Source organism: Medicago sativa, chromosome 8, assembly GCF_051527215.1.
Source record: "Medicago sativa cultivar Bolivia chromosome 8, Bolivia_mono, whole genome shotgun sequence".
Classification (NCBI taxonomy): domain Eukaryota; kingdom Viridiplantae; phylum Streptophyta; class Magnoliopsida; order Fabales; family Fabaceae; genus Medicago; species Medicago sativa.
This window is the reverse complement of record NC_140756.1, coordinates 57,440,277-57,455,634: the sequence shown is the minus strand read 5'-3', so window position 1 is coordinate 57,455,634 and position 15,358 is coordinate 57,440,277. Positions and strand designations below refer to the sequence as shown.

Here is a 15,358-nt window from a genome sequence, read left to right as displayed (position 1 = left end):
CACCTTTAACCTCTTTATGTTCAGATGTTTGCGAGTTTGAGGTTTTATCCATGTTCTTGCTTCTTTAACGTATCAGCTGAAGTTGATTGTTGTGTGGTATGCAAATGATGTTTAGAAAGTAAAGTAAGATTTAATGTTTTATTTCGATCTCTATCTATATATATTATCACTTATTCTGGGTACTTCCATCAATAAAATACAAGCTACTCAAGGTGTGTTTCCACGTGGGTAGATACACTTAAACTAAACTACAGTATGCTTGCACGTGGACAGTGATAATGCATCTGTATCCATATCTATATGTATGAGCCGGTCTTATTTGGGCACAGCACGAGATGTATATAACCCAGGCGACGCTGGTTATCTACACCAGTGTGAATAATAAATGAAAATTAACTGAATGTAAAAACAATATTTAACAGTTTAACCTGTATTTTATATTCGATGAGATTGGATGGAGTAATATCCTAGTTTTTTTTACTCAGTAATATCCTGTTAGGAACCCATAATATCCTATCATATCCACACTTTGAAAAAGAAGAAAAAAATGAAGGTGATTTTTGTGAATGCCCATTAGATTAGAGCCTAGTAGCCTCCAAAGTACTCGTTCAAGTCAACAAACTACGCGATGCTAAACAACGTCAGCTAAATACCAAAAAAGGAAAAACATTTTTATGCACGAATTTATGAATACCCAGATGGCTTCACTGCCGGTAAGACCACCATCAATGTTCACTACCCACATCTTCATCCCCATCCTCATCATTGTCATAGCCTACACCTCGACCTTCAAAATCATCAAAATCCTCATCATACAATGGATCAGAAGTAAGACCTTTAGCAAAACGACAAAGTTCATCATCCACGTCCTCGTCATCATCTGACAATTCATTACTAGATCCGCTATGCTTGCTTTCTTCTGATTCACACTCAGAACCTTCTTCGTCTACCGAAATCTCGTCCGGATAATCATTCATTGGATTGTCTTCAGCTACAATTGACAAGTGTAAACGAGTTTCCAGTCAATAGTGATCTACATTAAGAGTAAGGATGAGAAAAGGCACAGGAAAATACCATTTGAGTCGTCAGTTTCATAATCTGAATTGTCAGGCCCATCAAAATAATCTTCTTCATCAACCTGAACTCTGAGTCAACGATACACAACAGTGTCAGTGGCAAGAAGAATTAGAAACCCGATTAAACATGTATAAACAAAATACTCACAGTGGATAAGAATGTGAAGAATTTTCTTCAACGATTGTCTCATCCGTTACAGTGTAGAGGTCATAAACATAGTCCTCTGTATATGACACGTATGGCAATGCACCATTACCATGTAGATAGAAACAGTTTAGATATTCTTTCAAAAAACGTAATTTCAAATCATTTATTGCAAATATTGATAACATTATAACATCGATAAAATGCACAAGGTTAACTCCAAAATATGTTTGTCTTTAGTGACCCAGAAAATACGTCAATTATTTAAATAAAAAAATAAGTGCAACTTGAGGAAAAAGTAGCAAGATCGGTAGAGTTTTAATGGTTAAAAAACAACCTTGTTTGGAATGAGCACTTATATCAGCTTCAACCTCTGCAGCAGCATTAGGAATGACCTCTCTTAGTAAAGGGAGGAAACTAGACAAAAGTCTTTGATCCTCCAAGGAGATATCTCTGCATTAGTCACATGTCAAGTACATGCATTTTCTATGACGATAAATAATAACCCTCATTTATATAGCAACACAAGTATTTATACATAGTAAATAAATAATAACAACATAGTTCATGAGATCTCTCCTTATTTATCATTGAAGATATTTGCATTAATTCAAATCTTAAATAAATAACCCTCTTTTCATCAATAGTTCAAGCCCAGGCACCTCCATATAGATCCAAAAAAATTAGGTCAAGATAATTTCTTCTCATGTCCCTTGTATATACGAAACATTCTCAATTGTCAAGCCCATGTTTCCCACAATGTTTGTGAAGAACAACAACAAATGGCTGAAGCTTCTGAAGTTCACAATGATAGTCATCAACAACTTCAGTGCCACTTCAGTAGTGGAATTAATGTTCCTTTGGTACATTATTAAATGGGTCATTTAAGTTTCCTCAAAAAGTGATGATCATTGACAACAACAACAGTGCTACTGTTCGTGGTTTTGGTCGTTTCATTGAAAACAAAAGTGGGTTTGGTGATTTCAGAGCTTGTTCTAATGTTGCTTTGTGCCTAATTAATAATCACTATGGAACTAGATCTCGAGTTTCTCTTGTTAGAAACCTTCTTGAGACCTCTCATCAATGTCAATTCTTCATTTGATTTGATCTTTTTTGCCTCAAGAAGGTATTTCAATGTGTTTCACATCATTTCATAGCACTATCATGTGTATATATAAATAAATTAATAGCATTAATGGATGTACACAGATGATGGATTATTCAATGACAAGCCATTAATGTGTTAGCTTCATCATGATTTGTTGTACATCAAAAATATTTAAATCAATTATCCATCATCTATCTATACAGAATATATTCAATTAATTTGTGTGTGTGTGTGTGTGTGTATATATATATATATATATCTAATTAATTTATTATATACACACATGACAATGCTATGAAATGAACTGAAACACATTGAAATACTTTAAGGCCGCAAAGATCAAAAGACTGAGAATGAAGATTTGACATTAAAGATAGGTCTTAAGAGGATTTCTAAAAAGAGTAACTAGAGATCTAGATCCACGGTGATTATTAGGCCCAACCCAACTAGAAGCAACATTAGAACAAGCTCCAAAATACCTAAACCCACATTTGTTTCCAATGAAAGGACCAAAACCAGAACCAACAACAGTACTATAGTTGTTGATGTTGTTATATATCATCATTACTTCTTGTTGTGTAAACTAAAATGACATATTTGATGATAATGCCACCATATTCCGCTACCAAAGTGACTGAAGAAATTGTTGAGAATGATAATGATTAATGTGAGCTGCAGAAACTTCAGCCATTTTGTTGTTGTTGTTCTTCACAAACTGTGGGAAATATGTTTGAAAGTGAAGAACGTTTCTAAGGATAGGAGAAAAAAATTATCTTAAACCTGCATGGGCGTGTGTGAGCTTGAAGGATTGATGAAAAGAGAGTTATTTATTTAAGATTTGAATTAATGAAAATATCTTCAATAATTAAGAAAAAAGATCTCATGACTTTGTTTTGTTATTATTATTTAGAGCAAATTGCACTCACCTCCCCTGAGGTTTTATTAAAAGACACTCACACCCTCTCTAGTTTGGAAAAAACATTAACCTCCCTTAATTATTTCATGATTGAGGCACTTTCCCCACTAAACACCAACGTTTGTTACTTTTGACTGTGCAAACCAATAACCGTTCCCTTCATCTTCATTCAGGGTCAGTGGATTTTTTTTTTATCATTGTTGCGTGATTCATTGAAAGACGTGGCTGATGTATTGTTGTAACAAACAAAGCGATGGAAGGAATTGAGTATGTGAAGAAAATTGACGGTGAATAGCAGCGATTGACACACAATTGGAACATTGTTAACAATATTATTAATAACAAAATCCATTATTTAGATTTTTTCTAGAATCGGTACAGATTCACATTGAGGATAGGAACACATAATTTATATATATTCACAATTTTGAGAAATCCTCAATCAAAATCGGTTCATAAATCATTGAAAACAACGATGCTCATTAAAATTGGCTTGTGATTCATAAATCCTGGATGAAGATGAAGGGAAAGATTGTTGGTTTGCGGTTTGCACTGTCAAAAGTAACAGACCTTGGTGTTTAAGGGGGAAAGTGCCTTAATCATGAAATAATTAAGGGAGGTTATTGTTTTTTCCAAACTAAAGGGGGTGTGAGTGTCTTTTAATAAAACCTCAGGGGAGGTGAGTGCAATTTGCTCTATTATTTACTATATAAATACTTACTCTAGTTGCTAATAATCATGGTGTTGTCCATGTAAACAGACAAACAAACTTTGATGAAAATACTTAGGCTTAATTAATGATTTGGTCCCTTAAGTTATTTGTTGGTTACATTTTGGTCCCATAAGTTATTAACGTTACAATTTGGTCCCTTAAGTTATTTGTTGGTTACATTTTGGTCCCATAAGTTATTAACGTTACAATTTGGTCCCTTAACTTATTTTTTGGTTTCGTTTTGGTCCCTTAACTTATTTGTTGGTTTCGTTTTGGTCCCAAACTACTCCCTTAACTCTAATAACTTATGGGACCAAAACGAAACCAACAAATAAGTTAAGGGACCAAATTGTAACGTTAATAACTTATGGGACCAAAATGTAACCAACAAATAACTTAAGGGACCAAATCATTAATTAAGCCAAATACTTACTCCTGTTGCTCCTCCTTAATGTTCTCTTCAGAATCAACACGAACAATGTCATAAAACTGGCATATTTCTTGTAACACATTTTCATCAGCCGTCGCCTTGTTTACTTTCCTGCTCTTCCATATTTGTTCAAAACGAGCATCTTTAGCTGAAGACTGCAAGAAAGAATGAGACTTAAAACTTTGCTGCAAGAGAACTTATTATATAAATTTACTTCCCACGCCTCATTAAGAGTACCATACTAGCTTATCTCACAAAATACGATTTTAGAATTAGAGTAACTGAGTTCATAGAAAGAATCTAAAGAGAATTGCAGAGTTTCTATACTGAATTCCTTTGATTATGAATTGTGATTACACTTTACAATGTGGAATCATTGATTTATAGAGATGTATCCATGACTGGCTACTGCCAATTACACCTTGGCAATGACTGACTGGTGTGAGTTAGTCAGTTGAATCAGTTACATAGGTGGTGTGCTAACCTATCGCTAGACCATAGTTAAATAGACTAGGTTCTTTCCTCTATTAAGAAGTTAAAAATTAAAGAAAGAAAACAATTTGATCAAATTAACCTTTTTAAGCATTGGTGTATTCATCCATCATAAATGCAAAATGGAGGATAATGATTTCGGAACGAAGCACCGAGTATTAATCAGAGGGTTCAATTGATAAAGGAAATTAATATTACATTGACAACTGAAAATGAAACTCATTTTGGGATTAATATTTTTTGCAAATGTGACATTTATAATGAAACGGAGGGAGTACTATTGTGATGTATTCCAAAATCTACAGCTACCATAAACAGAATTCTCCAAAGTCGCATATAAATGAGTTTGAAAGTTTGGCTTCTCTAATCTTATCATCTTAGATACTACGGGCTTGTTTGATTGTGTTTTGCTTTATAGTTTTTGGAAACTATTTTATAAATCAATTCGTTATAGAACAACTAATTTCAGATCAAGGTAAATTTCATTTAAAACATCTAGGAAAATCAAATGAAATGTAATTCTATAGAACAACTACAAAAACAACAGAAAAATTCAACCAATTCCAAAACCAATCATAGCATCAGACAAAATTTCAGTAAGGGGATAGTCATTTGAAAGTAGTTTTAAGGGATATAAGAAAGATGCAACGGCATGTGTGAAAGTATACATAAGAGATTTCAACAGAATTTCTAATTATATGTATTGTCATCTCGTAAGAAAGGGTATTAATAAGTGTCCAAACTATAAATAGAAGAAATAAATAAGGGCATGTAGCAAACCTGTTTTTCTTGTTTAGCTTTAACCAAGAACTGATCTTGCTTCTGTGGACATCAAAAAAAGGAAATGATGAAAGACAACACAATTATAAATAAGAAACATGCTTGCGATAAAACAATTGAGAAGAGGACAAATTCAGGGCTCTGAGCATGCATTAAGCAAATGTCTCAGTGTCGCGTGCAGCGTCTGTGCACATGCAGAAGGAGGGAGGGGAAATGACTTACGTTAACTTTTTTGAATAAGTTTTTCCTTTCCGCAACATTTGGCTTAGATTCGGAAGCACTTCTAGAACCAGGTTCCTTAAAAAACAATCAACAAATAAACATATGGAGAAAGAATTGTACTACAGCATCTAGATGAAATTGAAGAGATGGGATACTAACCACAAATGATTGCACAATATCGAAAGTGACCTCAGAGCTGCTTATTGTCTCCACATGTTGCACCAAAACCTTCTTGTTATGAATTTCCACTGAAAAGGAAGGGAGAAAATTATATTGTTAGTCAGGCATAAATATTGAACACGCATGCGGAAGACAAAAAACAATCCGGTTGTTTTCAGCTCTTCATTCAGTCACAAATCCACTCGGGTTTAGCAAGATTATTTAAAGGCACTCTCCTAATATGTGACAGTTATTTATGCATTTGCAAATTGCAAATACTTTTAAATGTTAATTGTCAAAAGAAATTCACAACATGAAAAAAGTAATTAAATAAACTATCAAATCTTGTAGCAATTGAACCGGTCTCACGACAGTGACAAGCTGACACCGCCAATAATTAATTTGAGAAAATCACATGATTCAATGTAATCATATGTGTCAGTGTCGTAGTGTCATGTTGTTGAGAAAATCACATGACTTAGTGTAATCATATGTGTCAGTGTCGTGTTGCATCGGACACGGACGCATGTCTGTCACATGGACACGCCTAATCCAAAGGGTATCTGTGCTACATAGTTACCATATCTTAAGAACTATAGAGCTGTGCTATGATACTTTATGTATGCACCGAGTAATCAGAAGTTCAGTGTCTTTTAGGGGGGTGTATTGGATTAGGATTCTATGGGATTTTAAAAGACTTTTTAATTATGAAAAAGTCTTGTGGTATTCAATCAAGACTTTTTGCAACTTAAAAAAAGTCTTGTGGTATTCAATCAAGACTCTTTGTCATTTTAAAAAAGTCTTGAGGTATTCAATCAAGACTTTTCATCACTTAAAAAAAGTCTCATGGTATTCAAAATCATTCAAATTTCGAAGGATTGTTTAATAAATTGGATTTTGATGGATTTTGTGGGATTTTGTAGTGTAATTTTAACAAGAAAAAGTCTTTCATGAAAAGATGAGATTTCTTGGGATTGTTTTTTATTTAAAAGTTACTATCTCTTTCTTCTCCCTTCTCTCTCTCTCTCCCCTCCCCCATCTATCCTTTCTCTCTTCGTCTCTCTATCTCTCCATTCTCTCTCTCTCTCTCTCTCTCTCTCTCTCTCTCTCTCTCTCTCTCTCTCTCTCTCTCCCACCCTCCCTCCCTCTCTCCTCTCTTCTCTCTCTCTCTCTCTCTCACCTCTCTTAGGAAAACTCAAATGACTTCTCTAATTTCAAACACAAAATGAGGGCTGACACAATATTTTTTTTTTGAAAGATTTGTAAGGGCTGTCATAATTTTAAATATGTACAATTGAATTTTGTGGGAATAACATTTTTAACAAATAAAAAATGTGTATGGAGAATAATGTGTTAAGAGTGTTTTTTAGTCCCTTAAAATATCTTATAAAATCCATAAAATCCTTAAAATTTTAAAATCAATAGTAAAAGAATTTTTTATTGGTTTTATTTTTCTTTATTCAAACGCTAGAATTTATTTGTTCATTATTTTTATCATTCACACTTGTAAGTTTGTTCTTTTTTCCCCTAAAATTCATTGAATCCTTTAAAATTTTAAAATCCCATAAAATCCTTTGAAATCCTTAAAAGTCAGTGTGATAAATCCATTAAAATCTTGAGTGTATAAAGTCTTTTACATAAAAAGTCTTTTAAAATCTCACAGAATCAATACAATCTCACACAGTCTTTTAAAATCTTAAAGACTTTTTTTATTAAAATAGTCTTTTAAAATCCTAATCCAATACACCCCCCTTAATAAGTCTCAGAAAACACAAATACTGAACAGAAGAAACAAGGATAAAGATAAGAACATACCGTTTTGAGAAGATTGAGATTGAGATTGAGAGATGGATAGGTTTCCGAAATCCAAGAGAGGACGCTTGAATGGCCTTTCATTGATTTCCAACCCTAAAAATCAGAATGAATGAGAATGAGAATGAGAAATGAGAAATGAAAAAGAAGAAGAAGAAGAAGAAAGGAGAGTTCGTTATTATTATGTAACTTACAGAAAGCATCGAGTGGAGAATGAAAAGGTTTTCGTTTCACCCTAACCACAACAGCCTTCGCCGGAGCCGGAGACGAAGCGGAACAACTTTCGGCCATGACACAACTCCGGAATTGGTGACTTTAGAGCACCAGCATTACATAACTTTGGATCAGCCTCGTTCCTTAGATGAATCCTGCCCCACAGATCAAGCCACGTGTCCACTATAATTCTACCAGTAGGATCAATGGTTAGAGTGAGATTTGTTGTTTGACAGGTTTAGACGGTTGTATGATTTAGCGTATAACCAATATGTTAGAATGGGATGTTGGCTATGACATTGTGTTGGAATAAAACGACGTCATTGAAGGTCGCATTGCTTGTGTGGCAGCTATTATTAAATCGACTATCGACGAAAGATAAGCTGATTCATCATGGTATTATTCCACATACTTCAGGTATTTGTTCGACTGGTTTTGATCATAGGACGAAAGCGTTGATCACATGTTTCTGGGATGTGCATTTTATGACAATATTTGAGCTCGTATTTGTCTTTAGCTTTATATTTCTACAACGGACAAGTTACCTATTTCTAACCATTTTAAACAATTTACAAATTTAGTTGATGATTCTAAAAAAAATTGGTGTTCTCTACATGTGATTTAGATGACAGTTGTTTGATTTATTTGGAAGGAAAGAAATAACTATATTTTTTTGGCAAAAGCAACGATCTTTGGAGTAGCTTGTTAACACACGTGAAGCTCTTATCATTTAGGTGGTTACTAGCAAAAAAAATTATAATTTAGTTTTCGATTTTCATCACTAATGGACTAATAATCGCATTCGGTGCTTTACTTTTGTTTCTGGCTTGAACACTATCGATTTCTTGTTAACGATGGTGACAACTTTGTTTTGCATTTTAATTGTATTTGAGTACTAACCTAATACTCTTTGTGTGGGTGTGGAGGGTCATTGGTTTAACTAGACTTTTACCCGTGCGATGCACGGGTTTTATATATAAATATCATATTGATTGTACATTCAATACATGCTATGAAACGACTGCAAAAAACAAAACAAAAATGCAAAAATTACACTATTTTAAGTTATTAACTTTATTTTCTTACCAAATAATATTACCAGGTTGTGTTTATGAATTTCTTTTTTCTCAATCTTCATATTCAATTACATTCATGTTAAAAGAACAACAAAAATAAACAAATTGAAAATAGTAAACATGTTTAAAAAGTCAAAGGGAGAAAGTAAAGTAATGTTATAATCTAGTGTAGTGATTGTTGGAACAAAATGTGTTTAACAATGAACCTTAGAAAGTTTTGTTGATAACAAGGTATTAAAAATTGTCAATTGGACTAGCTAATATTTGTTCAAGTGTACAGGACCACAGTTAAAAAGTTACATCATTAATTGGTTCTGAATGAGCAAATAAAGAGCAAAAGAAAATGAAGCTTAGACGATTCTGAAGGCAATACGCTCCTGAAAGTGGAAAGCGCTCCTGAAGTCAAGCTGCTCCTGAAGATAGTAAAAGCGCTCCTGAAGAATAGTGCTCCTGAAGACAAGAGGTCCAGAAGCCACATCATCAGAAGCTGCATTATCAGAAGCTGTGTTATCAGAAGCTGCATCATCAGAAGCTGCCTCATCAGAAGTCATTTCACAAGAAGCTGAAGATCAACTGGATTTGCAAAAGATTCAAAGATTGAAGAATCAACACTGCAAAAGCTGTCTATTGGATTCGAAAACATAGCATAAAATTAGTGGAACATTGCAACAGTCATTTCAAAGGTGTTTGAAGGCATGTGCTTGCAATTTGGACGAAAGCGTTGATATTGTACTATTGTACGAACTGTACAACCACCTTCCCCACTACTCTGTTTTGTGTCCACGCTACAAGACAAGAAAACAGCTCCAGAATACGGCTTCGCCTGCATAGATGTTCCTTTGGATAAGGAATGGATTTCAAATTGGTTCTTCATAGGACAACAACCAAATCAGGCAAAAGATCATTGGTGAAAGATCAAGCTTCAAACAACGACTCTTTGGTGTGCTGGCAATTTCACAACGTCTCTTTCACACCTCTATATAAAGGAGTGAAGACTTAGAGTTTTGGTAATGCAAGAACGCTGAACGAAAGACTCACAACATTTTTACAAGTGCCAAACCTCTGCTGAAATTGTTCTGCATTCACTTAGAATTTCTGTGTCTCAAAGTCATATCTTAGAAATTCTTAAGTCCATTGAGTCTGTATCTGATTTGTGAGCACCTCTGATTGTATATCAAGTGTTCAACCTTAAACAATTTTCTGTGTAATTTTGTTTAGTTAGGAAGTCTCTTGCAGTTGTGCTTGAGCAGGAAGTCTCTTGATTGTGTTCTTGAGCAAAGGAAGTCTCTAGCTTGTGTGCTTGAGCAAAGGAAGTCTCTTGCTTGTGTGCTTGAGCAATTGTAATCAGATATTACTCTTAGTGAAATCTCCTTGGAAGTGCAAGGGGGACTGGACTACTTCCGGATTGTGGAAGGAACCAGTATAATTGCTTTGTGTCGTTCTTCTTCTCTCTCTCTGTTTTATTCCGCTGCATTTAGATTCTGATTATCACTTCAGAAGCTGTCTCACTTAGCTTCTGATCAGTGTGTTCAGTTTTTAGGAGAAACGAAGAATTTTTCAAAACACAATTCAACCCCCCCTTCTTGTGTTTTTCTCACCTTCAGTGATTTTTGCAAATGAAACGTCAGAATAAATAACTTCAAGTAATATAATATATGAGAAACAAAGAGGCTGACAAAATTACACTAAAAAGTGAAGTTTCTAACGACAAAATTATTATCAGAATCAGTCAAATTATCAACGATTTTAAAAATGTAACTTTAATATCGTAACACGTAGTAAGCATACACCAAGAAACTGATCCTAACCGCAAGGGTCGTTAAATCTATAAAAATGAAAAGGAAAATGAACTTTTATGTGGTAACATGAAAGAAGAAGAAATATGAAAGGAACTTTTATGTGGTAAACAACAGAAAATAATAACAACAACAACAACAAAAATAGTAATAATAATAATAAATAAAAAAAATTTAAAAAATACTGCCATCAATAAAGGAACAGTTAAAAATGAAAAGAAATTGCTATCAGAAAAGGAACCGTTGGGGCGTTTGCGGATTTAAAAAAAAATGTTTTAGTACGGTATATCAATTTTGGAAGCAATAATATTTCAATCAAAAAGGAAGTGGCTTAGTGGTTTGACTTGTAAAGTATAGCCAAATGGTACATGGTTTGAATCCTTGGAAAACCTTTTTTTTCATCGAATCCTTGGAAAACCTTTTTTTTCATAAAAATTATTCAGACCCGCCAAAAAGGGCGGGATTAGTCAGACTGTCTAACATTTATATATATTAAGATTAAGATATATATTTCATTTTGACTTAAAAAAAAACATTTATATTTTTTTTGTTATAACACAGTTTTGCCATAACACTTGTGTACCATAATGTTATATAACATTGGCCAATTAAGGTGTGCCACGTGGCACACCATTTAAAAAAATATATCAAATAAAGCAATTACAAAGTAACATTAGTATGTGACACATTCCTATTGGCCAATGTTATATAACATTGCTTAATGGTACACAAGTGCTATCCGTTTTTGTCATTATTTGATTCACTATGCTAATCGAGTGTTCAAGATATTGTTATTAATTTAATGCATGAGTATTTTATGTCAATGTAGATTTTGTTAACATTAATAATTTTTTGAAGAAAATGTAGATTTTGTTATTGTTTTTAAAAAATTATTAATTACGTCATGATGTTAATGTCCTAATTTAAACCAGTAAAAGAGCTTGTCCTCGTGAGTCTAACTCAGTTGGTAAGGACAATGCATAATATATGTAAGATCCGGGGTTTAAACTCCGACCACCACAAAAAAGAAAAACCCAATAAAAGAGCCGTGAATTTTCATGAATCGCATAACATTACAGTAATTATATAAAAAATAATTACATTGGTAATATTGTGAAATGTTAAAGATAATAAATAAAGATTATCGTTATTATAATGTAAGGTTCTTATATATAAAAAAAAATATTTGCAGAAAATACTAATATGAGATGCGTAAAAAAGGTACTATAGAAATTCGACACAATTAATTTTAGACAAACTCATGATTATTTTTCTCGCTCCATTCCGGATTTATGTGTTTATATCAACGGTTTATGTACCGTAATTTGATATGTTAGAATTTTGAAAACATTATCATATTGATCACAAGTTTATTCACATGATGCATTTCCATTCAAGCGATGCTATTTCCATCTAAAGTATCGGTGTAAGTTTTTGCTCAACGCCAATGACGGTTTAGATTTTTCGAGTCTCCGTCTTATTTGGAGGCCTTCTTGTCAATGTGTTTGATGGTTTAAGAAAATATCATTGTTAAATAAGATAAATCCCTGAAGTAGACATGTTACTTCATGAAATTAGTCTTTAAAGTTACAGAGAGATGGATAAGAATTGAACCAGAAGGACACAAAGTAAAAGGAAACTTGGTTAGTTTGTTTCAGCATTTAACTTTCTGCTTCTAGCTCTTAGTAACTTCTATTCTTTTTTTACATGGAAAGAAGGCTAGCTCTATTAATTGTGTACAAGCGAGAATGGTGGTGTACCATGTATAAGTTTGTTTCTACCATTGAAACAACAAGTCTACTCATTGAATCAAGTGATATAATAGAACTTATTGATCAAATGATGGGGAAAAAAAACATGAATGTGGTACGACACTGTCTTGTGCACTACAAAATTAACCTGAAAAGAGTTCATGATTGCACATAATTTCCTTCCCTTAATGGGTCATAAGACACATGACAACACTACTCATTTGGCCATGCATGATGCAGTGTCACTAGCTAGTAGCTATTTAGAGTTCTTCATTCAATCAATAAATATTATATCCTATTGGGATAAGTTGATCAATGTCCACATCAGGTACCTTAAAATCGAATATTGACCCATGTATTTTACTGAAAGTTAAACCTCTAAATTTCTGATGCAGGAGGGTTTTATTAATAATTTAGTAGTATTTATTATTTAGTCAAATCTTAGTAGTTTTCTAGAACTTTCTATTATTATTTCGTTTTATTTTATTTTGGCCCACGAGTTTCTTTCGCTATATAAGCATAACTTATGTAGCCTAAGAGGCACACTCTTTGATTCAATAAAATTATTCGAGATTTTCTCTCAATTCTGGTGGATTCCGGAAACCCTTATTTTGATAGGTTTGTCACTTGCAAACTTGTTCTTTTCTATCTAGGTTTAGCGCTTGCTAACCCTACGCTTCCGTACTGCGTCAGTTGGTATCAAAGCAGGTTTCTCCTGTTCTTTTTCCTAACGGATCAGCCATGGGAGATCAACCGATGACGAAAGCAGAGTTGGCCGGCATAACCGCGACTCTTACCACGAGCATCACGACCATCAAAGCTTTGACAGATCAGATGGCGGCGTTGACAGCTAAGATTGACAACAACATCAACAACCGCAACAACAACAACAACATAAACAATTTGAACAAGAGAGGAGAACCAATTCCGGTTAGTAGGGTTCGTAATAGCAATCATACTACTCATATGTACAGAAAATCATAACATACCTGTGAATCTGATTTGGAAAACTATGAGCGTAGATATTACAACAAACTGAAGGATGATTACTACAATTTTAAAATCTCTGATTCGATATATTGTTGTCCGTTTTGTTACTCCGAAGATTACTCCTTGACTGGCCTTTTGAGACATGCTTCCAGAATAGCAGCTAATTCGCGTAAGACGGTTAAAGATATTGCTAAACATTATGCTTTAAAGATGTATATCAAAAGGTACAAATTCAATGACGAGAGGGTGACGAAAGAAGACAATAAGAGGGCACTAGAGGAGCAATATGGTGGTGAGAAAGAGTTACCGCAGACAAATCCTGGATTCAATAACCCACCATTTAAATTCACCAAACATTCACATGATTATATGTTGGTGTATTTACGTGAAAGTGACAAGGACAAAATCATATGAAATGTGGATGAGGAAGACATTGTTGAACATTCAAGGGAAAAGTTAAAGAATGAACAAGAAGAAAAAGAGCACAAAAAGAAAGAAGAGGCACAAGAGATTTCCAATTTACGTGATGCTTTACATACAATGCAAATACAAGCTGAAGAAGCAAATGCCAAGGTCATCAAAGAGCGTGAGGCAGCACAGAAAGTCATTCAAGAAGCACCTCTAGTTATTAAAGAGACTCCTGTTATAATTGAAGATACTAAAAAGATTAATTCTTTAATGGCTGAAGTTAATAGTTTGAAGAAACCACCAGACCAAAGCGGCGTTCTGGCTCGATTCAAACTGCATAACTTGAATACTTATGTTGAGAAGAATGAGCTTCGTCCCATGTTCAATCTGCCACATCGACCTCCCGCAAAACCACTGCATCACAGCTGTCACATTGAACTCAAGGAATTGCATGTAGATTGGGTTCAGTTTAGGTATGCCTCAAATGCGAATTCAACCGGCTTTTGTCGTTCGTCGCTTAAAGTTGCAGATTTTTCATATAACTTTTTGGTTGGTAGCATACCAAAATGCTTGGAGTATCTTCCAAGAACTAGCTTTCAAGGGAATTGCCTCCGTGTAAAAGTTGTAAAACAGCGGATTAAAGTTCAATATGCTGGAGCTTCACCTGATCAAGGTCATCTAGTAGTGAAACCAAAACACCTGTCTAAAGCTGAGCATGAATCAAAGCATGAAGGAGGCACTGTGCTTAGTACTGTTGATATGCAATCATTATTTTTATTGACAGGACCAATTGGTGGTGGTAAATCAAGTTTACTTCGGTCAATTTGTGCTACTGCACTACTTGGGATATGTGGACTTATGGTCCCAGCTGAATCCGCCATGATTCCCTATTTTGACTCTATTACGCTTCATATGAAGTCACATGATAGTCTAGCTGATTACAAAAGTCCATTTCATAAATCTTTGTTGAATCATACAAGCATAGGTACAAGAAACATGGCTTGTCAAAAATCTTTGTTGAATGACTTTTCCAACACAACAAAAGATGCTGACATTGTTTCTGAATTTGTTAATAGAGAAATCAAGGATTCTAGTCTAGCAGGTTCACTTGTTCATTTGCATGGTAATCTCAAGTTGAAAAACAAACAAGGACTTCCCTATTTTGAGTTTAAGGTAAATTCCACTGAATATGTCATTGTTGCAAAGACATGGAGAGTAGGTAATGCTTTAAATTGGGTATATACCTTTCACTCTTTTGATACTAGAACGAAG

At 34.0% G+C, this 15,358-nt stretch overlaps 1 protein-coding gene across 1 annotated transcript; it reads right to left on the bottom strand.

Annotated features, from left to right (window-relative positions):
* Positions 1-414: 414 nt before the first annotated feature.
* On the bottom strand, positions 415-8,148 carry LOC146899847 (RNA-directed DNA methylation 4-like). The gene is made up of 10 exons (XM_085732483.1): positions 8,047-8,148; positions 7,856-7,948; positions 6,041-6,129; positions 5,882-5,956; positions 5,660-5,701; positions 4,391-4,542; positions 1,559-1,674; positions 1,225-1,300; positions 1,075-1,145; positions 415-991 (listed from the first exon to the last, which is right to left on the bottom strand). The coding sequence occupies exons 1-10, from the start codon at positions 8,141-8,143 to the stop codon at positions 726-728; spliced, it is 1,077 nt and encodes a 358-aa protein (XP_085588609.1). The 5' UTR covers positions 8,144-8,148; the 3' UTR covers positions 415-725.
* Positions 8,149-15,358: the final 7,210 nt, after the last annotated feature.